The sequence below is a fragment of the Megalops cyprinoides genome, chromosome 5 (genome assembly GCF_013368585.1).
Source record: "Megalops cyprinoides isolate fMegCyp1 chromosome 5, fMegCyp1.pri, whole genome shotgun sequence".
In the NCBI taxonomy this organism is placed as follows: Eukaryota; Metazoa; Chordata; class Actinopteri; order Elopiformes; family Megalopidae; genus Megalops; species Megalops cyprinoides.
In genome coordinates this window covers 6,628,559-6,654,118 of record NC_050587.1, presented here as the reverse complement: position 1 = coordinate 6,654,118, position 25,560 = coordinate 6,628,559, and the positions used below count along the sequence as shown (strand labels likewise).

General features: G+C 46.2%; 1 protein-coding gene across 1 annotated transcript; it reads right to left on the bottom strand.

The window, feature by feature from the left end:
• Positions 1-494: 494 nt before the first annotated feature.
• Positions 495-25,559, bottom strand: LOC118777610 (chondroitin sulfate proteoglycan 4-like). Its single transcript, XM_036528707.1, has 10 exons — positions 25,475-25,559; positions 19,414-19,577; positions 14,874-18,431; positions 14,028-14,501; positions 13,472-13,648; positions 10,049-10,247; positions 9,654-9,785; positions 6,031-6,203; positions 3,039-3,222; positions 495-2,579 (listed from the first exon to the last, which is right to left on the bottom strand). The coding sequence occupies exons 1-10, from the start codon at positions 25,557-25,559 to the stop codon at positions 523-525; spliced, it is 7,203 nt and encodes a 2,400-aa protein (XP_036384600.1). The 3' UTR covers positions 495-522.
• Position 25,560: the final 1 nt, after the last annotated feature.

The window sequence follows — 25,560 nt, the reverse complement described above, 5'->3', positions numbered from 1 at the left end:
AATACAGAGAATTTAATAAAGCAGGTAGAGATCTGGAAAATAGTTCCTAGGCTTTTACCTCTGTCAAATGTTCATATACAGAGAACTATTTGTTTCTAAAATATGTCTGACAATGTGCACAGGGACAGATTAAGCAAGAAAAACCATCACAGTTTCTTAAAAATGAGCAGTTAGGTACATCCCAGCTCACTCTTTTACAAACACTTAATACATTACGTAATATACAAAAAAGATTATATCATGGAAAAGAAACCATACCATCCAACTCTCAAGGCACACCTCCGATCACATAGATATACTACAGTGTATTACTTAAAAAATCTATCCACCCTCTACTGCAACTTCACCTGGGTGCTCATACAGTAAGACAACAATATTAATGCTTGCCAGGCAGCAATGACTAAGAGCCATTCAGGCTTATTCCTCCAGCCGGCCAGCAGCAGAGGAATGAGGCTGGGCATTATAAGCAGGCATTACAGCGGGCACTACTAGGGCAGGCATTAGGACGGGCATTAGCAATGATCACACCCAGTACTGGTTGTGCCTGAGGATGGGGCTGCTGGCCCGGCAGTGCTGGGCAGCCTCTGGGTCCAGGCCGTTCCAGGAGTACAGGTAGAGCGAGGCCTCGTGGGCCGAGACCACGGGCACCAGGGCGCTCTCCTGAAGCCGGTCCAGCACGGGGCTGCCAGGGCAGCTGGGCGTCAGCGGCGTGACAACCACGGAGGGCACGGTGAGGCTCCTCTCAGGCTGGCCCAGGTATGGGCTGCCGGGGCAGGCGGCGCCGGGGGGGTTCTGGATGAGGGCGGGCTGGGCACGCTTCTCCCGCCGGTGCCGGAACACCAGGATCAGCACCACCAGGATGATGATGAGCAGCAGGCAGGCCAGCAGGGGCAGGATGATGAGCAGCGGGTCGGAGGCCGGCCGCGGGATGGACTCCACCCTCACCGGGGTGTTCCTGTGGGGGTGCTCCCGCTTCCCCGAGGTGGTCCGCGGGGCGGTCGTGTCGGACGCGTGGGTCCGGTTGTGGTGCCCCCAGCGGTGCCGGCCTTTGGCCTTGTGCAGGGTCTTGTGGGCACGGGTGTGGGTCGTCACCGTTGCCTCAGATGAGGGCTGCTGCGGGGACAGCGTCACCATGGTGTGCATTGGCGTGGTGGGTTTCCTGGTCTGGAGGGGGCTCTCCGTTATGCCGCCCTTTACCAGGGCTGGATCGTACGGCACCACGGAGAACAGAAACTCGCCCCTCCCGGGCTGGACGTTATCCGCTTTCAGCACAAACACGAAGGAGTCGTTGAGCTGCTGGACGCCAGTCATGTTGGCGCTCTCCTCGATGGCTACCCTCCCCTGCTCCAGGTCCTGGAAGGTGAAGGAGCTGACAGGCTGCGAGGTTCCGTCCTCGTCGGACATCATCTTGATAAGCCTGCCGTGTTTGGGAGGGGAGAGGATCTCGAAGACAGGGTCACTGCCGCTCAGGACGGCCAGCTCGGTGGCGTTCAGGGTGTCTTTGCGCAGCTTCATGGTGATGCCGTCCGGGATCCGAACATCCTCTTTCAGTTGGATCAGTGCTCTCACGGTGATGTTCACCACCTGCTCGGTCAGATTGCTCTCAGATGTGAAAGCGGTGAACTCAAAGCTGTCCTGGGACGATGTCAGGTTTACCATCTGATAGTGCAACCTGCCAAACTGAAGGTCACTCTGGTGGAACAGAGTGACCTCCTCGTCGTCAATTAGGAGCCTGCCATACTGCGAAGGCCCCGTCACCTGGTACTGGATGCTCGTGTTTTTCCCATTGGTCTCTGCGGCCAGATGCTCAGCTGTGAGAGCCACTGAGGTCTGTCCCTGCTTCAACACCACTTCTGTGTTGTTTATCAGGGAAATGGTGATCTCAGTCACCTCCAAATTGAAGAGCTTATAAAGGGGTCTGTGTTGGCCGTCCGACACACTGAAGTAGAACACGCCAGAGAAGGGGCTTCCGTCCTGGACGAAGTACAGCCTCCCGCTGTTGATGTCGGCCTGCGTGAAGGCCAGGACAGACTCGTTCAGACTGCCCTCCATGGCCAGGAAGCCGTTGTTGGGTTTGCTGATCACAGTGTAATCGATTTCCTCTGGCGGGTTGTCCAGGTCCTCCACGTTGAGGTTGTCTGGGCCCAACGCAGCCGTGTCTCCCTGCACCACAGTCAAGCCAGGGGCCTTGGTCTTCAGCACAGGCGGCTGGTCGTTGACGGGCGTGATGGTGATGTTGAAGGACTCTGGCACCACCTCAGAGTCATCCAGGGGGCGCTGTGCTGGCTTGCTCTTCAGGTTGAGCCAGGCGTCGAAGGTGAAGCTGTCCTGGGTTGTCTCTGAGTTGTCGTGCACGTACGTGATCCCGAACTTGTTGAGGATGAACTGGGAGAAGTTGGGCTTCTCCTTGGTCAGATTGCGCTCCCCCACCATGATGACCCCGTACTCGGGGAGGGACTTCACCTGGTACCAGACCTCATAGGAGTTACGCTTGGACTCCTCAAGCTTTGCCATTAAGTTGGAAGCATCCAGCTTTAACTTGTCAATAACAACACTCCTTCCTTCTATCACCACAGCACCTGAAGAGATGAAACAACAAATACCAAATAATCAGATCCATCCATACCATAACCAACAATCAGAGCTCATACCCATCCATACCATAACTAACAATCAGAGCTCATATCCATCCATACCATAACTAACAATCAGAGCTCATATCCATCCATACCATAACTAACAATCAGAGCTCATATCCATCCATACCATAACGAACAATCAGAGCTCATACCCACCCATACCATAACTAACAATCAGAGCTCATATCCATCCATACCTTAACACATATTTAACCATCATGAATAACCACCCCAGCATGTTATTCTCGTTGTAAATCATGCTGTCTTCCATTTAGTGAAGTGCTTCAATGATTGGCCCTTTCTCAGCCTGCATTAATAACATGCAGCCTGTTTGAAAGCATACAGAAAGCACCTCACCTGTGTGTATCACTGTTTAATAGCACACGGAGAGAGGCTCACCTGTGTTTGCCAGGAGCAGAGTTCTGTGGTCAGGGCCTGTGTTTTCGTATGAGATGTCAATTGTGAACACCTGGGCATCGAGTGACGCAGGGGGTGAAGACAGCGTGAAGCTGAATGAATCAGAGGCTTTCCACCCAGTGAACTTGGCAATGTCTTGTTCATATAACACCACACCCTCATCCACCTGAAAAACAGCTCACATTATAACACAAAGTCAGATAACAATTAAGCTGCTTACACATGACTGGCGTTGGGGCGTCAACGCAACGCTCAGCACAGGCTTGATGTGCTGCTCAGTCCTCCACATGACAAGTATCCTAGATATGTAATCACGGAAGCGCTGTTTTAAAAAGTAGACAGCGGGAGGAATAAGGCAAAGACGGAACCTCAAGTACTTACTATCTCTACAACTTTGCTGAATGTGTATTTCAGCAAACAACAGAAAAAAGCCCCGGCAACTGCTCTGATAGTTCACCGACGGAGGAGAACTAAGCTAGCTAATAACCAGGGACGTAGCAAGCTTCTGAGTATGCCGGGTATGTAGCTAATAACTATAAATTATTACAGCCGAATCTACAAACCTGGAAGCCCCATCTCGATGCTAACTTTGCACCATGCATCCTTTTTTTTTTTTTTTAGCGAGGTCATGCTACCACTTCAAAGTAGGGGTGGGCGATATATAAAATATACTCAATGTATCGCGGTTTGTTCTATGTGGGATGTAGTAAATGACTATATTGCGAACATCGAGTACAAATTGTCACATAAATTTTTTAAGCCGCTGGCATGAGACTCGCTTTGGCATTTCGCTTCTCTCACTCTCTCCCTCTCACAGACACAAAAAGAAAAAAACGTACATACATACATACATTCATCAGACACACTCGCCTGCCCATCCAGACCACTCTCCTGGGTGAGTGTGTGTGACGTATATAGGTGAGACGTGTGTTTTTGTATCTGGAGGGAACAGGGAAAGAGCCTGGCGAGAGCGAAAGAAGTGAAGAGCCAAAGCGAGTTCATACGTGCTGAGTTCTGAAACGGTAATAGAAGATGGAGGCGGATGAATTGGTTCCGAAAAGAAATAGCACTGCATCTATTGGCTGGCAGTGGTTTGAGTATCCAGGGCTCCAGACTGCGACCATTTTTTCAGTGTGAGAGTTAAAATTTCATGTGGTCGTGTTCGTGCGAGTGCATGATGATCATTGGCTGTTTTGGTGCCCCTCCGGCACGGGTACTGCGTTAGCCATTGTGGTTGAAAGTAGTACTTTTTCTTCTTCACTGGCTCAGTTGGTCTCTCCCTGCCTGTACACATGCACTGATGATGAAACGCGCGAAACAATCCATTTAGCTGTTACCGTGTTCTATATCTAAAGATTAAGCGGTCTATAGCTGATTATTTTAACCCTTTCGCATGTAACTTATTTTATGCTATGTGTGCACATTACATTACATGGTTCGTTATTTTTTCATTAGCGTTATTAAGCTTGTCATAGTTTTCACCACCGCATTTGCTATATTTTTTAATGTTAAATCGCTGTTTCCTCAAAGCTAGAATTAGCTAGAATTTTTTCCAATCTCATTTTCTAATCGCACCGCTTTTAGCATACAGGCTAAATGGCTTATCACACCGATGTGACCATATGCGCAAAAGGGTTAAAAAAAGACAAAATGAGGAGAGGGAGTAGGAGGCTGGTGGAGAGAGAGAGCCAGTGAGAGGTCCCGACTCAGACACAAGTGATGATGAGAGTGCAGGTGCAGGCAGGGAGAAACCGACTGAGCCAGTGAAGAAGAAAAAGTACTACTTTCAACCACAACGGCTAACGTAGTACCCATGGTTGCGGTATGAGCGAAACTTAATGTTCAGATTAAAATATTTGCAAATTTCAAGTGTCCAGTCACTGTCAATCAATGCAAACCTAGGGTATGCAAATTAAGACTATTCATCAGCATGCAAGGTCACTTGATTAATACCATGCTGTACCAAAAAAAATGGTGCGAACAACTGAAAAATATGGTACAATCAGTTCTACCAGTGGAAAAGTTAGTCTCGAGCCCTGGTATCGCAAGGAAGATGTTGAACAAACAACGGTTATCTGCAAAATATGCAGCAAAATACTGTTTTGATAAATTTAACTTGGTTGTGATTTCCCCCTTTTTGCATGCAAGTTTAAAATTGTTCCAATAGAAACCACTAATGAATATAAACAAGAATGTTTTACTGCAGAAATATGTTGCAGGGACTATTAGAATCATCATACCGGTGTGATTGTATGCATCAAATTGAGCATTTATGAAGTGCTTTAGAGAAGATTTCAAAATATCGCGATACATATATCGTGTATCGTAATACAGCCTAAAAATATCGCAATATTATTTATAGGCCATGTCGCCCAGCCCTACTTCAAAGTGGTGTCATACAACTCTGAAAAGCCTGACACACACGGTATAAGCTTCTCTAGTATGTCCTCCATTTCGACTTTGATTGGATCTTTAAATTCAATGTTTATATTTCGCACTGGTGTCACGCCGCCCATGTTCCAGTACGTCACACTGTAAAAACATTGTTTACTCGGAAAGGTCAGCGCAGAGCGCTAGAAAATAATCGATCGCGGATGGCGTCATTCTCTCGGACGGATAAAAAAAGATAAATAAAAAATGCTAAAATGCGTCTCCAAACTTTACAATACTTTGGCGGCCGTTAATATACCTGGGTGGCCCGCCCAAGTAAAGTCTATGTGTGGGAAACACTGAACACATTATAATACCATACCCTCATCGCTTGAAAGAGAGCTCACATTATAACACTGAATGTCCCTCATCCTAAAGATCTTTAAAATGTCACTCTGCTTATTACCACAAACCACACAACACTGAGCTTCCCTTTTGATCCAATACCCGGTGCTTCATCAGCACACCACCTCAGCTGGTAAGTCCTTCAGAGGAACCCATAGGGGTTAGGGGTTAGCATAGGGCAGTGGACCTCTGTACCCACCATGCTCTGGGTGAAAGAGGAGACCTCTTCTGTGGAGTTGTCATCCAACCTTTTCACCAGCCTCCCGAGCTTCGGCGGACTGGTGACACTGAAGACGACGGTACGGTTCCCTGTGGGGTCGTTGTCATTGGTAACCACATGAAGCTCGTCAGTAGAAACTTCCATTACAGAACCTTCGCGAGAGAGGACAGAACTCATCAGATGTTACGGCACAATCAAAGACATGATACTGTCATACTTACATTTACTGAAAACAGTTCTGTGTTTTGAAATGTGCTTTTTTGAGTGTGATTGTGAGGCTCAGACTGTCAGAACAGACTGTTCTTCTTATTATTAATTTGCCTTGAAAAAAGCCAACTTGCTGTTCTCCCCATTTCTTCTTATTCCATTACATTTTCTGTATGTAACTCCTCCTACAGCTTTTCAGCTACACTTCTGAAACCTTCATCTAGCATGGGATTGTGTTGCTTGTGCTTTGTGTCAAAACCTAAAATATTTTTGAGATATTAATGATTTTACATCGAACAATGCCCCATTGATTAACATGGATAGACTAGATACCACCATGGTAAGCTTTTTTAAGCCATTAGTGATCAAACTTTCCTTATTAGTTAACTTTAAATATTCCACTGTTCATAGGTACATGACTTTTGTGATACCTATGTCATATCCTGTTGCAGTCTAAAAATAATGTGAAGCAGCCCAATACCTTTTAAAATCTGCTGACTTATTTAATTTTAGTAACTGCTTACTGATTTAACCAACCGCATAGCAGTATTAGCAGATGAATGGGCAGCTGAGAATCGCAGTGTTTGCACGCGGTTATTGAAGGGCCTGTAGGTTTGACTCTTTTGGATATTTCAGATCCCATGAGGTGGGCCTCTAATGTATGAGGAAAACAGGTCAAACACTCCTGGAATTAATTTAGAAAAAGCTTGTCTTAAAGGAGAAATCCACGACACTGGGTGTGGAATTCATAGGAATCAATTCATAGGAATCGACCAAAAACACGATACTGTCACTTGTTCAAGTGATACTGTCTTGTATAGTACTGATGCCTTCTGGCACTTCCAGTCTATATGTGTACTTAAGAGTATGTGAAAAAGCCAACTAACTGTTCTTATTATTATTAAGTTGTCTTGAAAAAAGCCAACTTGCTGTTCTCCCTGTTTCTTTGTATTAGAAGATTTTGAGAGGCACAAGGCATGTCTGTTTTGTTCGAAGACTTCAGCTTTTGCATAGTTTAAGTCACAAGTACAGTTCAATATTTGGAAAAACACACTGTAGAAACGTGTAAATGCTGTATGCCTCAGTAGAAAGGGCTGGCTGTACCAAGGGCACAAGCCTAGATACTCTTCTTTATCAAATAACCTTGAGGTAATGTCAACTGATATAAAGCAGGACCACGATTACAACTGTAAAACTTTATGAAAACATATTCCAAGGTAAGCACAATGTACCGTGAGGTGAATCAGAAGTGTTTGAACTTATCACAAATGGACATATTTTAGCACTGTTTTGGATTTAATATCTGAATCCAAAATTACATATACTATAAAAAATGCATGATATTAAATGTAGAAAATAACGAGTTGTAAACATGACTATGCGCAGCTTAAGTGCACCGTGGTACTATGCTTGCCATAAGTCTGTGTACGTGTTTATTATAATTACTGCGTGTCTGAGGTCTGTGCTTTTGATTTGACCTGGCTGTCCTCTAAGAGTCACCAAACAGGGGAGCCATTACCTGTGACAGTCTGTTCATGGCTGTGAGGCCTGCCAGCTGCAGCCATAACGACAGCCTGGGGAGTAGGCATGGACCATTCACAAAGGTCAAAGGCCACCAGACAGATGACCCCCCCGCCCTGACCTGGCTGTGAGTATGGCTGGAGTCAGCTGCCAGTGACACAGCCAGCCTGGGAACCAGCTGTGCATTACACACATCTGATAACATACTCAGACATTACCGCTGCTGCAGGATTGGGCTCTGACAGCTCATAAACACAGCAAGGCCTGGCTACTCTCAGGATGCGTTATTAAATAAGGCATATGACTAAGGATTCTGAAAAAGGTCCATGGCTAAATTAATGTATGACCTCATGAGCTTTGATTTTTTTTCCTGCTTTAATTGCGAACAGCAGCATGCCACTTTTGAAACAACTAATGTTTTTTTTTTTTTTTTTTTACAGCTCTCTGAATCCCTGTGATTAAGCAGATATTCCAAATAATTCAATTGGAGGAGGCCATTCAATGGAAAGGTGATTGCACATACAAGCAGGATGCAGCTGGTCAGAGAAACTCAAGGTTTCCAAGGTGCAACAGTAAGCAAAGCTGTCCATCCGACGCCCAGTGAAATGTCTTGACTGCGCTCTCTGAAAAGCCGTAGTACTGAAAAAGGCTCTCCTTTCGGCTATGCTGAGTGACACCAGAGCAGGCCTCATCATACTCGCTGTGGACGTGCTGTTATCACGGCTCCCCTTGCACTCTTGATTCACGCACACTCCATTTCCTTCTAGAGGAAGTGGCAGTTAAGATTAATGGCTCACCCCAGTCTTGGGTGATAACAGCAAACGAAAATGCTACGCTAAACGGCAAGACAGCAGAATTGAAACGTTGTTAATATGCCCTTCTTAAAATACCAGAAGACCAAGTATTAAGAATAGACAGACAGGCTGTCCGTGGTTCCTCTTTTGGGGTAACCAGGAATGGTAGTACTGCTGCAAGTTCATTTCAACTTCATTTAAAAAAATAGCAATGCATTACAGCAGTCTGACACTGGGATACTGGTATGTCAGAAAAGCAATGCAAACTGCTTTGAAGTTCTCAGTAGTTACAGTCTGTTCCACACCCATGTTAATTTTTAGTTTTATCATACATTGCATGTTCTCAGCCTACTGTTGAAATATATGCTTGAGTATCTTAATTGTCACAACATAAAGTTCAACACACAAGATGGTGCAGGGCAGAAGTGTAGTACATTTACATTTACATTTATTCATTTAGCAGACGCCTTTATCCAAAGTGACTTACATAGGTTACAGTTCTTTACAATGTTATCCATTTATACAGCCGGATATTTACTGAGGCAACTGTGGCTTAAGTACCTTGCCCAAGGGTACAGCAGCAGTGTCCCAGCGGGGATTGAACCGGCAACCTTTCGGTTACGAGTCATGCTCCTTAACCACTATGCTACACTGCCGCCCTTACCAGTACAGGACTGGTAGTACTGTACTGGTAAGGAGCAGGGCTCATAACCAAAAGGTCCCTGGTATGATTTTCCACTGAGGCACTGCTGTTGTACCTTTCGGCAAGGTACTAAACACAGAATTGCCTCAGTAAATATCCAGCTGTATAAATGGATAATGTGTAAAGATTGTAACCTGTGTAAGTCGTGTATATGGATAATGGAATCTGCTTATAATGTAATAATGTAATGTTATGTAAGACAGAAAACATATCTATTGAGAACTCCAATATATCATACATATTAAATCCTGCCGTGGAAGGGCCATCTCACTGATTTTCGTAACTCTCAGTGCATAAATAATAAAGAGCAAAAAGGATTCAGAAAGCCCCTCAGTGCTGAAGATATGAAGCTGCAGGCTGAGCCAGTGTTATGATACCTGGGAACACTCTGAGTGGCCAGTTCCTCTCCACGCGAAGCACCAGGGTCCTGGCCATGATGCTGAAGATCTGCCGGGGGGCAAAGTTCACCCCATCGTTGACCTGGAAGTTGAAGCCCCCTGACATGGCTCCTGTGTGGCAGCACAAAGAGGAATAAGCACAAAGTCTTCACACTTCTGGCAAAGTAATACCATTCGGTTTAAATGACTGACATTTCTGTAGATGCAGATAAAGAGAAAATATTTGAGCAAGCAGCAGACGCTTCCTTACAAAATGTTTATCTACAAGAACAGTGACACCTTGTGGATAGGAAGGTGCACATTTTATTTTGTTGGACAACAATCCACTGAGATTCTGGCTTGGCGAAGAGTGTCCTTTCAGAGAAACCACTCACCGCTGTGCACCAACACCAGCTGTCCCTGGTCAATGTGTGCCTGTGTGAAGTTGAGGATTTGCCTGGCGGGGGCGCTCTTGAGGGCCAGGTGGCCATTGCTGGGTGGGGTGATGATGAACTCTAGCTGCTCCGGCGGCGAGTCCTTGTCCTCTGCGCTCAGGTCATCAGCCGTGACCTCCGTGACAGAGCCCACCCAAACCTAGGCAAAACCACGAGAGAGCACCGTGAGATGCTGGGAGAGAGCACCATGAGACACAGTGAGAAACCGTGAAATAGAACCATGTGACACCGTGAGAAACTGTGAAAGAACTCTGTGAGAACCCGTGAGAGAGTTAAGAATACCCCAGACAGCGATTCACACAGCAACCGCAGAGGTCCGATATTTAAACAAACACCTTTTCAGTAACACTGAAATTTTACCAGAAGCTTTTCAGACCTTTCACCTGTATAAACACACTATAAGCTTTCTGCCTGAGACGATGTGAATGATCTGCACATACCACAGAGGGTACATACATGTGCCTCTCTTAACGCAGTGAGCTGCACCCAGGGCCTGGGGCTGTGGCGAGAGACTGCAGTGCGTTTCAATTAGCACCTGGCAGCCTCCGAGCTCCCCTCATGAGGAGCCCTAGGGAGGGGGAGAGTGCAGAGCATGGCGCAGTGGGAGGCCAGAATGTAAACTGCAAACAAACATGAGTCATCCTCCCAGAATTCCACACTCCCCACAAACAGGGAGATCAGAGCATCTCCACATGACCGCACTTCCAAGGATGTTTTCTGTCCTGTCTGTATCCCTCATGTTGAAAAGATGGCTTTAGCAGACTTTAAGAGATGGTTTTAACAGACAGGAGTAGCCATTAGCATTACACTATTAAGAAACCGAGTAATGTTTTGTGCTGTTGAGTTTTCCCCTGTCCTGATGTGTGTTCGTTTAAGGACCTGTGGCTGAAGAGCACTGTGACAGCAGCAGTGTTTCTCAGTAAAACCATTCAGGAAGTGGGTGTGTGACATTAATTTATGGGTGACACATACTGTGTAGATACACACACGCTGTTGTGTGATCGAGCCATGCACTTGACCTGAACTGTTGCAAAGAAGCAGGTGGTCATGCACACAGATAACAGGTGAAATGTAAGCTGTCCTGGATACTCATATCTGCTAAGGGAAAAATATAATTAAATGTACAGCACATCAGTGTTTCAGACAAGGAAAGGACACTGCTGTAGAGCATTGCATTAAATGACCAAGAGGTCCATTTTAGGGCAAAATTCTTCTGAATGTTTTTACAGACTGTGAGATAAAAGGGTTTTATTATTATTTACAGGAAGCCATGGCATCCTGTTTGTCCAGTGAACCGGTGTTTATAAAGGCCTTGTTTTCTCCCAAACCCCTTGTTTTCTCCCTGACCTTTACTGTGGCAATTCATTCATGAAAGCTGAGATTCCTGCATTGTGCTTCCGCAACACACTAACAGAGCTCACATGATATTGGCAGACCTCACACAATATTGGGGGAGCTACTATTGCAGTCTTTCCATAGGGTGGTCATCAAGGAGGATAAATGGATTCTAATTTTAGCATTCCGAAAAAGTGACAACGATTGCAAAGAAAAGGAAATCATATAAGCTCTGAAAACCACCAACTCCAGCAGAATCCACAGCCTGCCTGTCCACCTATCTGCCAGATGCAACCTTTGTAATGGCAGGTAAATTCTGCATGACAAACTCATTTTTAACACTTTAACAATTCAGTGAACTCTTTTTAACACTGCCATGAAAACCACAAATTGAGAACTCTTAATTGTATTTTTCATCCCAGTATTCAAGAAATCATACTTATATGTTGAACAGAATGTCCTGTATTTACTTCAGATTTTACTTACTGCTTTCAAGTCATCAAGAAAAAAATGGTCACTGAAACACATTAAAACACAGCATCTCTCCTTGTAGTTAATAGGGTATGCCACCTGCTGGACAGATGGGATACTGCATCAACCGCTGCAGGGCTATACAAAGCAGTGGCCCAATAACTGTGTGACACAGTATGAGCCCTGACAGACGGTGAGGTGGATCCTGCTTATGAAACAAAGATCCATGTGGAAAAAAAGGATGAAAAATGAGTCATAATGCCCTGTCAGACTTAAAATATTAAAAATAAGCCAGTCCTTGGTGGTTGGTCTATATGAAAAGCACAGGCCCATGTGGTCATCTTATTGTGATTGGATTGCTTAATGGACAGGCACAAATATTAACACACACATAATGAATAAAAATCCATCAAGGCCCTCTTTGAACTTTGACTTGAACATCAACATTTTTCTGAGGAGCAAGGGGGAACCAGTATCAAATTTCATCAAAATCCATTAAAAATTGGCCAAATGTAACATAAATCAGAAGCTTCTGTAATTTTGACCTTTAACATTTGACCTGAAAATTAACAGGCTCCTAAGCAACAGGAAGGACAATGTTTCATCAAGTTACAATGAAAGACATTCACAACTGGCATCAGAACCTAGAAATCACTTTGATGATGTATCCACAGCACAAGGGAAGGACAGAAGATGGCCTGGAAAAGTCACAGCCTGTTCACCAGCTTTGCTCCTGAGGAATCGGCTAGGAGATGAGTTAACTGTATAAACTGTATATTACATAATAAACAATATCTAAATTCTAAATAGGCTATCTTTTACACTAAAATAACATTTGGCTAAGTTTTTTCATTAATGTGCAATTAAAAATAATCCTTCAAAGAGTAACAAAGGAATAAGTAATTGCCAGCCTGTATTTTTTGTCCAGAGTCCGATTATAGCCTTTTCACTGCACTCATGTTCAAAGTATAATCACAAATAATGTTTTTTTTTTCTTAAGATTTGTGAAATGATACTTGCCAAAAGCTTGGCATAGAAACTAAGAAACTACAGTAACTAAGAAATTGCAGTAAGTTCAAAACATTCAGTGACAAAGACCACCTCACTGCAGCAAAGAAGAGAAAGTCATGACCTCCTCCAGCGCTACCCAGAGAGTGGAGAAGGCAGAGGCTCCACTCAGCAGAGTCACACACCAGCTGCTCTGGTCTGTGGCCGAAAGAGGACTGCACAGCTGACCGCAGGGGTTAAAGTAGGCCAGAGTGCCCTGCACAGCCACTGGCAGGGTTCCCTAATGGGCCCCAGTGTACTGATTCACTTACAGAGACCTGGATCTGCATGATCACCCACCTCAGCGCCCCCCCCCCCCTCCCATGAGTGGGGAGTGCCCGAGGGCCGCGGTGTCTGCTCTGTTTTTAGGCTGCAAACCAGACATGGCCCTCCTGCATTTTTCAGATAGCTCGGCCAGCTGACTGCGGCCTGCCCCTCTGCAGCCTATAAAAGCCCGCTGCTGCGCCGTGCAGCGGTGCCAGCGCAGTGGGTTTAAATAGGACAGCTCACCCTCAGCACCCTGTTGGCTCTGATGACGGGTGGCTCGTCGTTGACGGGCGTGACGTTGACGAACAGCGTGCGCGCCAGGCTCTCCTTCCGCAGGTCCGTGTCGTTCGCTACGATGGTGAAGTTATCGGCCACCGTCTCGCTGTCGTCATGGACATAGTAAATGAACTCCTGTTCAACCTAAAGTACAAAAAAAACATTACATTGTTTTGAAACCACACACATGTATTGACAGAGGTTTCTAGCTGAATGAAGGCAAAGACAAACTAAATGCTGTTTTGAGTGAGAAATTGAAACAATCTGCATTCTACACAGCAACCCTATTCTGCACATGCTTGAGAATGTCCAATCAGCTCGCTGATTAAATCTGACAATGTCCACCTCATTTTGTCCACCTCTAACACTACTTCTTATGATCTTATACTATATCCATCTGACAGTGATTGGGAATTTGACAATGAAAAGAAAACTCACAAAGAAGCTAATCAGTTTTCTAATTTATGCATATTTTTTCTTACTACCTAATTGATGACACGCATGTGAGTGATGACCTCATTACCTGCTTTCTGGTGAAGGTGGTTATGGGTACGCCGGGGAGGCGCGAGTGCTCGATGTGGCCGTGCTGCGGAGGCTCAGGGACAAAGTACTGGAAGTCGAGTCCCGCGAAGTGAGGGCTGCTGACCTTTATCACATCCTCGGTCAGGGCCTTTGAAGAGCCCTCTTTCAGTGTGATGTTGGAGACCAGCAGGGGGATGAGCTGAGGGATGATGTCCACAGATATCCTGATGTCGCTCACCTCCGTCACCCCGTTGGTGGCGTCCAGCACGAAGGAGTCGGTCTCCTGGTCCGCTGCCACCTGCACGTACTGGATATTGCCCTTGTTGATGTCACTCTGGGAGAAAGTCCGGATGGGGGTCTGCTCGCTCCCCAGGTAGCGCTCCTCCCCCTCTGCGAAGCTCCGGAGATAACCGTGCGACGGGGGCACTTTCACCGTGAACACGATCTCTGAGGGCAGGTTATCCTCATGAGTGACCTGAAAACACAAAAATCACATGATACAATGCAGTGGTAACATCCACGGTGAAAACAACAAATGATACTCAGGGTCACTTTCTCCTCCCTCCTCTATAAAACTACTAACTAATGATAACAAACGTATGACTTATCAGTCTGATGATGAAATATACACACAGATTAAATTCCATATGCAACCCATACTAAACAACAAAGAGCTAGTGGATTGAAAGATAACTGTGGGTTTGTATGAGTTTGCATGCTGCTGTCACTTAGACATGTCAAGATGAGGTACTTGTAATTACCAATGGAACATAAAATGAGCTACTATTCTATTGCTCACAGTCAGGAAACCTAATACCACAATGCTTCCAATCAAGGTAAAACTAACCTCCAGTTTCCTTCTGGTGATCTTCACAGGCTTCCCTTCCTCCACCAGCAGAGTACTGTTGTTAATGACTTTAGGGGGCCGCTGGTGGCTTTCCAAGTATATCTTCACAGTAATGCCGGCATCCAGCCGCATGTCTTTAACCTTCACGGTCAGGTTGAAGACGTCTGCCAGGTTCCTGCTGTCATCGTGGCGGTAGGCCAGGAGGCCCATCTTCAGGTCATGCTGAGTGAAGGTGTCCACCTTCAGGTCATTGCGGTACAGGCCACCGTGTTTGGGGGGCACATACAGCTCATAGACGACCTCCTTGTCGTCCCTGACGTCCATGTTGGTGAGCACGCTGAAGTTGGCGGAGGTGAAGGCCGCTGCCCAGCCCTTCTGCACCAGCAGACCCGTGTTGTTGGCCACCCTGAGGTAGGCGTCCTGCGCATTCACGTCCAGCAGCGTGGAGGCGTAGTGCTTCCCGTCCGACACGAAGAGCACGAAGCGGCCAAAGCTGACACCACGGTGCACAAACAGCACACGGTTCTGCTCCAGGTCCTCCTGCCTGAACTGGTACAGCTTGTGGGAGGTGTCATTGGCCAGCACCAGCTCCCCCATAGGGATCCCACGGCGGGTGTAGACCAGCTGCCCGTCGCTGAAGTCCGAGTCGGCATCATGATAGCAGAGGTCGTCCAGCGTCAGCAGCCTCTGCCCATCTCTGACCACGTGGAACACCTTGTCCACCACGCGCACCGGCTTCTCGTCGTTCACCAGCTGGATGGAGATGTTGAACGTGGCCTCTACCATGCCGCTCTCTTCCTTCAGCAAAGCAGCCTGGGACGCCTGGCTGATGGAGGCGATAAATGTGAACTCGTCATACGTGGTTTCGCTGTCGTCGTGAACGTACATGAGACGCTCCTCCAGGATGTCCTGATTGGTGAAGGCTGTGATGTTGTCATTGCTGGAGGTGGAGCTGGAGAGATTGATGCGTGTTAGCTTCCCATGTTTTGGGCTGCGGGTCACGGTGTAGTACATAGTCTTAGTGCTCAGCGTTTCTGCATACAGCTTGTCCTTGGTAATGACCTTGCTCTCCCCTTCCATCACAGATAGGCCATTGTTTGTTAAGATTATGCTGTTGACGTCTGCCTTGATGTCGATGCGGAAGTCTGACCTTGGGGAACGTGCGTGTCTGGAGAACACCTGGAAGGCAAATGCATCATTTGTGTCCTCATGTGGCCTGTCGACAAGCTCATACTGAACCTTTAGGTCAGTCACATTCTTTTGGCTAAATGTTGAGTTCTTCTTTAGAATTTTATTATTGAGCAACAGGTTTCCTTTCTTTGGCACTGTCAGCAGCCTGAAGTGCAACTCATCTTCTGTTAGCTTCACCCCTTTGGCAACAGCCTGAAGATGCTCAGAGCTCAGCCTCACCTTCCTCACTTTGTCCACCTCTAACACTTTGTTCCTTGTGATCTTATACTGTATCCACCTTACAGTGATTGGGAACACTACTTCGTCTGTAGCCATGGTGCCGATGCTGACCTTACATCTGAAGCGGTCTGTGACGTTAGGCGCCTGAATGTCCAGGAAGGTGCTGAGGTACCTGAGGCGTTCCTTCTCCAGCAGTCTCTGGAAGAACACGTTGGTGGCCTTCCACTCTCCACTGGAGTGTAACTTCTGCAGCTCCCCGAACTTCGGGGGCTCGATGACGTCGTAGCGGATCTCCACCAGCTGCTTCACGGCATTGGTCTGCACCGCCAGCTGCTCTGTGCCGATGAGGGCCGTGTCGCCCTGGGTTACCTCCAGGCCCGTGTTGTTGGCCACTCGGTGCTCCAGCGGGACGGCCATGACCCTCAGCACCACTGTGTTGCTCACCTTCTCTCCGTCACTGACCCTCAGCACGATGCGAGAATTCCGGACGCCGGTGTGGACGTAGCTTATCTTCCCCTTCTCCAGGTCCGGGTGCAAGAAGGAGGTCACTGCCTTCCCAGGGTCGTCCTCATGCTCCAGAAACCCAGCATCTGCGTTCAGGTTGCCCAGCACAGAGAAGACCAACTCAGTGGAGTTGCTGTCTATGTCGGTGGCTTTCAGGACGTCGGTGCTCAGGCGCTTCTTGGACTTCTCCAGCAGTAAAAAGAGGTTTCCTTCCGGGAGGCTGAGCTCGGGGGCGTCGTTGGTCGGCGTGATTGTTATGTTGTAGCGGTACAGCTTATTCCCCCGCAGGTAGGCAGGAACCTCCCTCTTACTGCTGCTAAACACTGAGAACATGAAGAAGTCCTGTGGGTCCTCAGAGCCTCCGTGGATGTACATCACCCTCTCATGCCACAGGTCCAGCATGCTGAAGGTGTTCTCCTCCTGCTCCTGGTCCACGTCCAGCCTCAGCTGCCCATGAACAGGCTGCTCCTCGATCCGGAACACAATCTGAGACTGGCGGATGCCCAGCTTCTTGAACTCCAGGTTGACTTTGATGTGCTTGGACTCCAGGGACGCCCGTCCACCTTCGGGGACCACGAGGTCCCTCAACACCAGGAAGTTCCCTCCACGCTTCCTGTCCAGCCCCTTGGCGAGGGTGGACATGAGAACCAACGGGGTCGGGGTCACAGGGAGGGTGCCGGTAGGGGTCACTGTGGTGGTCAGCCCGGCTTCTTTCTCAGGCTCACAGCCTACAGATATATCTTTGGTCACCACTGTGTTGGGAAGACCCATCTTAACATAGTTGACCTTGATGTCCCTCAGGCAGCCTTTGAATGACCCTCCCCGGACGCGTTTCCCAGAGACAGAGACAAGCCCCATCTTTCGGACCTCGGTGCGGGTGCTGTCATCGATACCCCCGACAAAGAGGGGACCCTTCAGCTGCAGAGGCCTGGGGTGGGAGGCGATGCTGGTTTTCACTGTCTCCTTATCCACAGTCAGCTCCAGGCTCTTAGAGGTAAAGAAGAGCTTAACGGGGTGCCACTTCCGGTCATTCACGAAAGTGAGGGAGCGCAACTCCGTCTTGGTCCCACCTTTTCCCATGACCGCAACCAGGAGGCCCCCTCGGATCTCCATGGCAACAAAGTCCCCCTGACGCGCGGAGCTGTAGAGGATAATCCCCTCTTCCGCTGATGTATGTACCACACATTCGAACGCCCCGCCCTGCGGAGCGCTCCAGGGAGGGAGGGAGATGTATGCCCTGGAGCTGAAGAAGCTGATGGGGTCCTCCTCGCTTGCCAGAAACTGCGGGCTGCAGCCGAGAGACACCTCGTAGACGTTTTTGTAGCCGGAGTACGGCCGGAGCGACGACAGCAGGTTGTGCTGGTTGAAGAGCACCTCGTCAATGCAGCCGCGGAAGCCCATGAGGGAGCTGGAGAGGTAGGGCTTGTCCAGGCCCCCGCTGCTGCCCACGTAGAGCCCGTCCTGGATGCTGAGCTCTCTCTCCGGCACTGGCATCTTCACGCTGGCCTGGGGCCGCTTGTCCACGATCAGTGCCACGTCGTGGTTCTCATGCCGCAGCTCCACCGAGTGCCAGGCCAGGTCATTCAGGGGGGCTCCCTTCTCAGAGCGCAGAATGCGCTCGCCAGACCCCAGCTCTAACCTCACCTGCACAGCAGAGCAATGAAAAGCACTCAACATTTACCATGAGAGCGGCTGAATAATGCCGCTCAAGAGCGGAAATTAGAGATGACGAACTATCTGTGAAAATATCTGAAACCCACATTAATGTTGAGGCCACCCTGAGATAAAGCTAACAGCTTCTTCCCTTCCAGCTAAACAAATCATAAATCATACTACTTACCACATTAGTCAAAATGCCTCCTGCCTCTGTGCTTTCCATTATATTTATCTCACTATGGTACACCAAACTCAGCCAGGTCTGTCATTACCACTGAGTTTTTGCCTTTGGCTACTTTGGGAACTAACAGCTCAGTGTGTGTTTTGAAGCTAAACTTGTCATGACACGCTTTTTTGGGAAATGTAAGTGCATTACTGATTCATTTGGAAAGACTCTGTAGCCTGAGGAAACTGAAGGCTTATACCACTCTGTGACCTAAGGATTCAGGCATGGAATTATTATAAGCTGTATGCTTCAACAGTATGTCACAAAATTTCACTAATTTTTCAGCCAAAACCTGAGGACACCTTAAGTCACACAGCTTTAACACAAACACAAGCTTTAACAGCATCATATGCAGATGACATTTTCCAAGCCTTTTTTAAGTGTTTCTGAGACTCAGCTCCTTGAGCACTTCTATTTTGGTCCCATTGCTCTGCTGTGTTGGTTAGATATGACACAGTGGCAGGAGACGACCTCTCTGAAGACCTTAAGTCTGCCAGCGATAGAATACATTCACTTCTAACTCTCTGTCTCTCTGACTCTCTCTCTCTCCCGCTCTCTCTCTCTCTCTCTCTCAATATACCTCATACGTTCAAGTCCTGGAAATATTTTAATTAACCAACTCTGCCAGACATGTCAAGTATTGTAAATACTTTCATGATCTTGCTTAAGCTGAACTTCTGACTTCCACATCACCTCTGCTGTGGTCAGGAGGTCAGTGAGTTGGTGTAGTTCCCGTGCACTAACCTGGAGGTGGCCAGACTGCAGCTCCAGCATGCAGTAGTCAGTCTTCCCTGCAGCCAGAAAGAGCAGTCCATTGGAGCTGGAGGTGCGGAAGCGGACATGCAGAGAGGTACGGCTGGAGGACTCCACCGTCTTCAGATGCACAAAGCCGTCACCATAGAAGGAGGCTGTGGAGCAGGAAGGGAATCTTAAGCCTGATTCTGGCATTAAAAAGAGCATTAGTGTGGAGTTGTGGATAGGGAGCTGGATCTATAACTGAAAGGTTAAAGGCATTATCTCTGGGTTGCACATTACTGCATCAATGCATTCAGAGCCTCCACTGCAGTCAGACATTTACAGTAGACCCTCAAAGATCTGAACCTCAGAATTACAAACATCTCTTCTCTTGAAACGTACAAGTTTAAAACCAGATTTACACAATAAATGCGGAAAATTGACAATTCAAAGTGACAACTAAACTTAAACAAGTAGCAATGCAAATAATTCAAACGCAAACAAAACTTGAAATAATAAGAAAACAAGACAGAGGAAAAGGACATATTACCATAGCAGCATGGTGTATGAAGTGTAACACTGGGAAAGCCACTAATTATTATATTAAAAAGGACCACGATAAAATTAAGTTTGAACCCTTCACTTTGTTCAAAAAGCTGAGGATGTGAACTTGGATAAAGTAATGCATTTGTCGTTCTCCCAGGTAAGAACCAAAGGTAGCTACCCTTATCAGTGGCCCAGTTGTTATGGAATAGGTAAAATGTTTGTATGCAACAGAAAGAGGGACATTTCAAAGGTAGTACCGTGTGGCTACAAAAGTTTAAAAATCATCACTGTTAAATTTTAGCCTAATTGTGGGTGAAGATATGGGGAGAGACAAATGTTGGTTTGAATAGGTGTTCTGTATTGCAGCCTATCGCTGTTCTGCAGTTGGACACACACGCAAGCAGACAAATTAATCCCATTTCTGGTTGGGCTCTCAACGCCTATTTTTTGTGTTTTTAATGATTTGCCAAATTTTGAATGTTGTTGGTGACAATGTTCAATGTGAATGTTCTTTTAGGTTATTAAAAACTAATGGAGGATCTGTTTTCACATAGCTAGTTTACAAGTAGGCTGCTCTGTGAACTCACTGTTGCATATGTACGAGATTGTAAACAGCAAATTGTTGTTATTCATGGGAAATGAACGTGTTCTTAGTGTCACTCAGAGTTATGAACATTTCAGAGACATGAATGACCCCTGGTCCCAGCGTGTTCAGATCTTCATTGTTCTGCTGTAATCTGCATGATTCCAGTAAACTGTCTGTATGTGTCAATTTGGTGTAAAAATCATGCTAAGCATTACAGATGTATCCCCCTGACATTATATGAATGAATTACAGGTCCCTGAGGAGGTGTAAGGTGCCAAGCAGTGCAGTGAGGGACCCTGGCTGGTGAAACTCATCCCAGCATGGGTACCTTGTGTTCTTCCAATACAGACTCTGGGTCACTGACAGAAACGGACACAGCCTAAAACTGAACCAGAGTCTGAGCTGCAGGACTCATCCAGAACAAGCACCTTCTTTTACACTAACCCTAACCCTAACCATTGAGCCAGTCTATGGGTCACAACTTTTTGGAGAATGTCTGTCAGAGCAGCTTTTCTGGAAATAAGCAGACTTTCTGGGGACGTGTCGGCACTGCACTGTGGTCTGGTCACATCCCACACATTCTTGCTTGAAGATGCCAAAGAGCCCCACAGTCCTGTGGTCTTAACTCTACCACCTTCCTTTCAACAACCCACTCTCTTTTAACTTACAGTACAATGTTTCTTGATCAGGAAGTCTGGATCTAATTCATAGTGCCTTGGTATCAACTCTTATTTGAAACTGAAGGCAGTGTAAATTTGATTTCATGAGCTGAGATGACCTCAGAGTTATTTTTTGTCTTTGAAGATTATGGAGTGGAAGGCCAGACAGAATTAGTTCCAACTGCAAAACAGCAGCCACGTGTGGCTGTTTCACCCCTCTGCAATTGCAGAATTGGAATGTAACTGTGATCCGCAAATAACGCAATTTCAGCCAGCAATCAGACCTACAGGGCCGGGGCTCTGGGTAAAAAAATACAGAGACCTCCAGGAATGAGAGCTCAGGTCTCCCATGCTGCGTGCCTCCCTCACTCCCATGCGCTGTTTACAAGCCACTGGCACAGATCTCAGCACTGTGAGACATGCATATCTCTCCCACAATGCAACAGGCAGCACGGCGCCACTGCAGCACAGAAATACGGCATGGGAATACAGCTCTACTTGTGCTGGCACGCTCTCCCGCACCTCCGACTGAAGATGAAAGACAGCCTGACATCACCAGCAGGTCTTTGACTGAGACCCATAGAGAACGCAGATGCAGCTGTTTTTTCATGGCTGTGGTGAAGTGGAGTCCTCTAATCGAGACTAATGCTCTCCGGCTGCTCGTTAACCCCCTGCACGCTGGCCTCATTGCTGCTGGTTAATGTGAAGCTAAGCCTTACTGCTACATGGCAGCTGTAATCACACCTTGCATGTTCAAAAAACTGCACAGCACAATGAGTACCTCAGTAGGGTCCCATCAAATACAACTGCAGTAACGATTTCTGCCAACCTCTGGACCATTAACTGTGTGCAACAGCAATTTCTGTGGCCCTAATGCTTTATCTGAATTCAATTAATGTACCCTAATGCACTGAACATTTTTTTAAATGTTAAGTGACCGTTTGTGCTAAAACAACTTTACAATATGTGGAACACTATGGCGCTTCACACAGTTCCCTCTCAGCCATATGGCCTGAGGAAAACTCAGAAACAACAACCATTACAAACAGTGCTATACCTCAGCACCACATCATAGAAAGAGTATCAACTCATTCTGTGATCAAGTCATCCCTAAAAACATTCACTGTAGGATTGAGACTGCTGTCACTGAAATTAAAAGATGATAATTTAAATGATATTGCCTGCCATTGCAGTCCTCCACCTGTAGTACACAAAAATATAAATGGAGGAAATAACCATACATGATCTAAGGGAGGTTCTGACATCGAAGTGTATTCTGTGTACTTTGCACTTGCCCCCTAAGATCCACACTAATGTAAACATCAAAGCACTGAAATGACTGATTGCTGTTAAACTCGCAAAACACTTCAGATGTTTATGCTGACATGTACAGTGATTCAGAAAACAGTGACACCTTGAGGGACCCCATTCCCCAGTCCGGAAAAAAACATAGCCCCATCAGGAGGGAAAGTAAAGAAGTGTAAATAAGCTTGCATTCTTCAGATTCTTGCCTTTATTCTGTACTCCAATATCTCATTCATATCAAATTAGATAATATTTAGGTTTTATGAAATATTCTGAACACCACTTACAGTGAATATTTACATAAAAATGCTATAAAGTGCCAGGTTACGCGAAGTCGGTTTGAAATTCGCTGGTGCATTTCATGTAGGCTAACTTTGTACCTAGCCCCAGGCAGTGCTGTTTTGACTGTACCTCTGGGTCGTCTCCCTCAGAATGGGCTGCTTGCCAGAGACTGTGCCTGGAGGGAGATCAGGGCCCTTCAAGTGTAAGGAATTCAGGCCTACATCTGAGCTGAACACAGTGAGGACTGCTGTCTCACCACACTCACCCACTCAGCTCTCACCACTTCCTCCCAAAGCAGGGATTCCTCCGTGCCTCGGCCGCGATTACAAACCCAGTACATCTTCAAAGTGGTTCTCACCTACTTAACAAAGAAACACTGTTTCATAGGTACCGTGTTTCAATAGCGTCTGCAATATCACACAAAAATCGCACTGTAAAGCCGTAACACTTCTCCATGTGAAACCAGGAGATGTCCATATTGCTGAAGAGGCTGATGCACACTCTTAAAATCAGAATTTGTAGTAATGCATTACAATTGGTTATTTTTCAAATAACTATTTGTAGTAATGCATTACAATTGGTTTATATTTCAAATAACTGTTTCTGTAGATCAATATGTATTACAGCCACCCTTAGTTTCTGGTGTGTATAATCAAGCTTAACATTCACACTATGTGAACCCTTTAACTAGCGAGCTATGAGGAGGGGCTTGTACTCTATACTAAGGACAAACCATGTCAAACATGCAAAACATGCCATGGTTAATCACTACAATAATGTCACGAGCATGTTGCAGTGCTGAGAGCAGCAATCAAAGGAAGGTGTCCTGACTCTTTCATTATCCCAACCAGAGAGCCCCAGACTCTGAGCAGCTTCTTCTCAAGGAAAACACAGCCCTGCAGGCCAGGTTCAGCTGGGGTCCTCCAGGCACGCTGAATGTATCATGCATTAAGAAAACACGGATGGCCCAATGCAATAATCAGAACTCTGTAACTGCAGACCACAGAGTGACTTAAAATTCTGAATAGAGCCAGCAAACACTGTGCATGTTGAAATGAACGTGCAGTGCAGTGTTAACTATTTGCAAATTGAATTACACAGTGTACTATGGTATTGCAGTACAACAGGATGCACTGTAACGTCTTTCACAACGTCAGATAAAACATCCTTATATAAAAAGATGACCATGGCTCACGGAAGTGCTCCCCCCCACAGGAAGATGACTGTTGGAAATGTATAATTCAGTTCAGTATTCATCAGATTCATCAGGAATGTAATTCTCTGACAGGGTAGTGCTACATTCACTGTTGAAAACTGACTACATATGTTTTAACTCCGAACGTGCTCTGTACCATCCTTCCTCATTAATCACTAGGGAGCCCTGTTACTCATTATGAGATAATGGGCAGAGAAATGCATAACCTTCCTGGGAGTGGGAGTCAGGCTGACTTCTGACATTCATGGAGACCCACAGCTGGCCCAGCATTGCCAGAGAAACAATGTAAACAGCTCAAAATACATTACAAAACTCAGCTGGTATGGGAATACCTTGAACCATCTAGAAATCAGCTAAAATTTTTAAAAACTTTTTGTAAAGTTAAGTGACAATTAGCAATAGATACATATAATTCCCTGTAATTCTTCTGTAGATGCATTGCCATCCAGCCTATATTCAGGAATTCAACAAAATTACCAATGAAAAAAAAAGTCTGATGCATTGGAAATGTTGTGGTGGGAAACAGGGCTTGAAAGCCAAAGCCAGTTTGATTTTCCTGTGGGGCACTGCGGTTGTACTCTTGGGCAAGGTGCTTAACCCAGATACCCAGTTGGATAAATACCCAACACGTAAAAAACTGTAGGTTATGTAAGTCACTCTGGATAAAAGCGTCTGCTAGGCAACTGTCTTGCAACTATTGTCTCGCAAATCAGACCCCAGTTTGATATATATGCAACACGGGAACGAAATTACTAAAACATTTATATCAGTTGTACACACCATTTCACAGCTAAACACCAATATATTAAAGATAGTTTATCATGATGCATCCATAAACCCACGTTCAAACTTTGTCGGAAACAGTCCAGCAGGTAGGCTAGTGTACGAGATTCCAAGTGATTATTACAGTCTTTGTAATAATTCGGTACAAAGAAATTTCGGCAAGTGAAATGAAATGTTAACGATAACGCATCTATCACTTGGAATAAAGTGCCTAGGTCAGGGGGACTAAGTTAAGAGGATTACCACCTGAGCATATAGCTAATCAACGTAAAGTATGTGCAATACAGTGACGGCATCTCGGCAACATGTATTTTACCCTGGGCAGTTGTACGTATTAATTTGGCCTTCGTGTAGAATCAGATTGTGGTTGCATTTTCGGTCCGCTATTCCCAATCAAAATAGATTTACACAGACATAGGTTGCAATTTGGTAGCTATCTTTCCAACGTGTGGGAATTTAGTAAGCTGCTCATGCAATGTTTCGAAGGGACTCGGTTGCGGCGATCTACTGTATTTCATACCACCTAATCTTGTAAGAATAAATCACTGCAGAGTAAACTACACTGACGAAAGGAAACATGCAAAACTACAAACGCAAAATTTAAATCATCTAGCTAACTGTTTAGGTGCAGTCAAAATAACTGCAGGACTGGTTAGTAAAACTTGCAACTCGCGAGAATTTTCAGGGGCTTACCTCCGAGTGCTAGCCCCCTCAACAGCGACAACAGCAGTAGCCCGTTCCACAAAAGCCACGTGTGGAGTTTTACAGAGACATCCATT

Bases quoted from the DNA above. Each gene is read 5' to 3' on its own strand.
- LOC118777610 (XM_036528707.1), bottom strand. From the start codon at position 25,559: ATGGATGTCTCTGTAAAACTCCACACGTGGCTTTTGTGGAACGGGCTA. The intron at 6,204-9,653 runs GTATCATAACAC...TCTCTCGCGAAG, and splicing joins GCCACTCAGAGTGTTCCCAG to GTTCTGTAATGGAAGTTTCT. The intron at 2,580-3,038 runs GTGAGCCTCTCT...TCATCTCTTCAG, and splicing joins TCTGCTCCTGGCAAACACAG to GTGCTGTGGTGATAGAAGGA.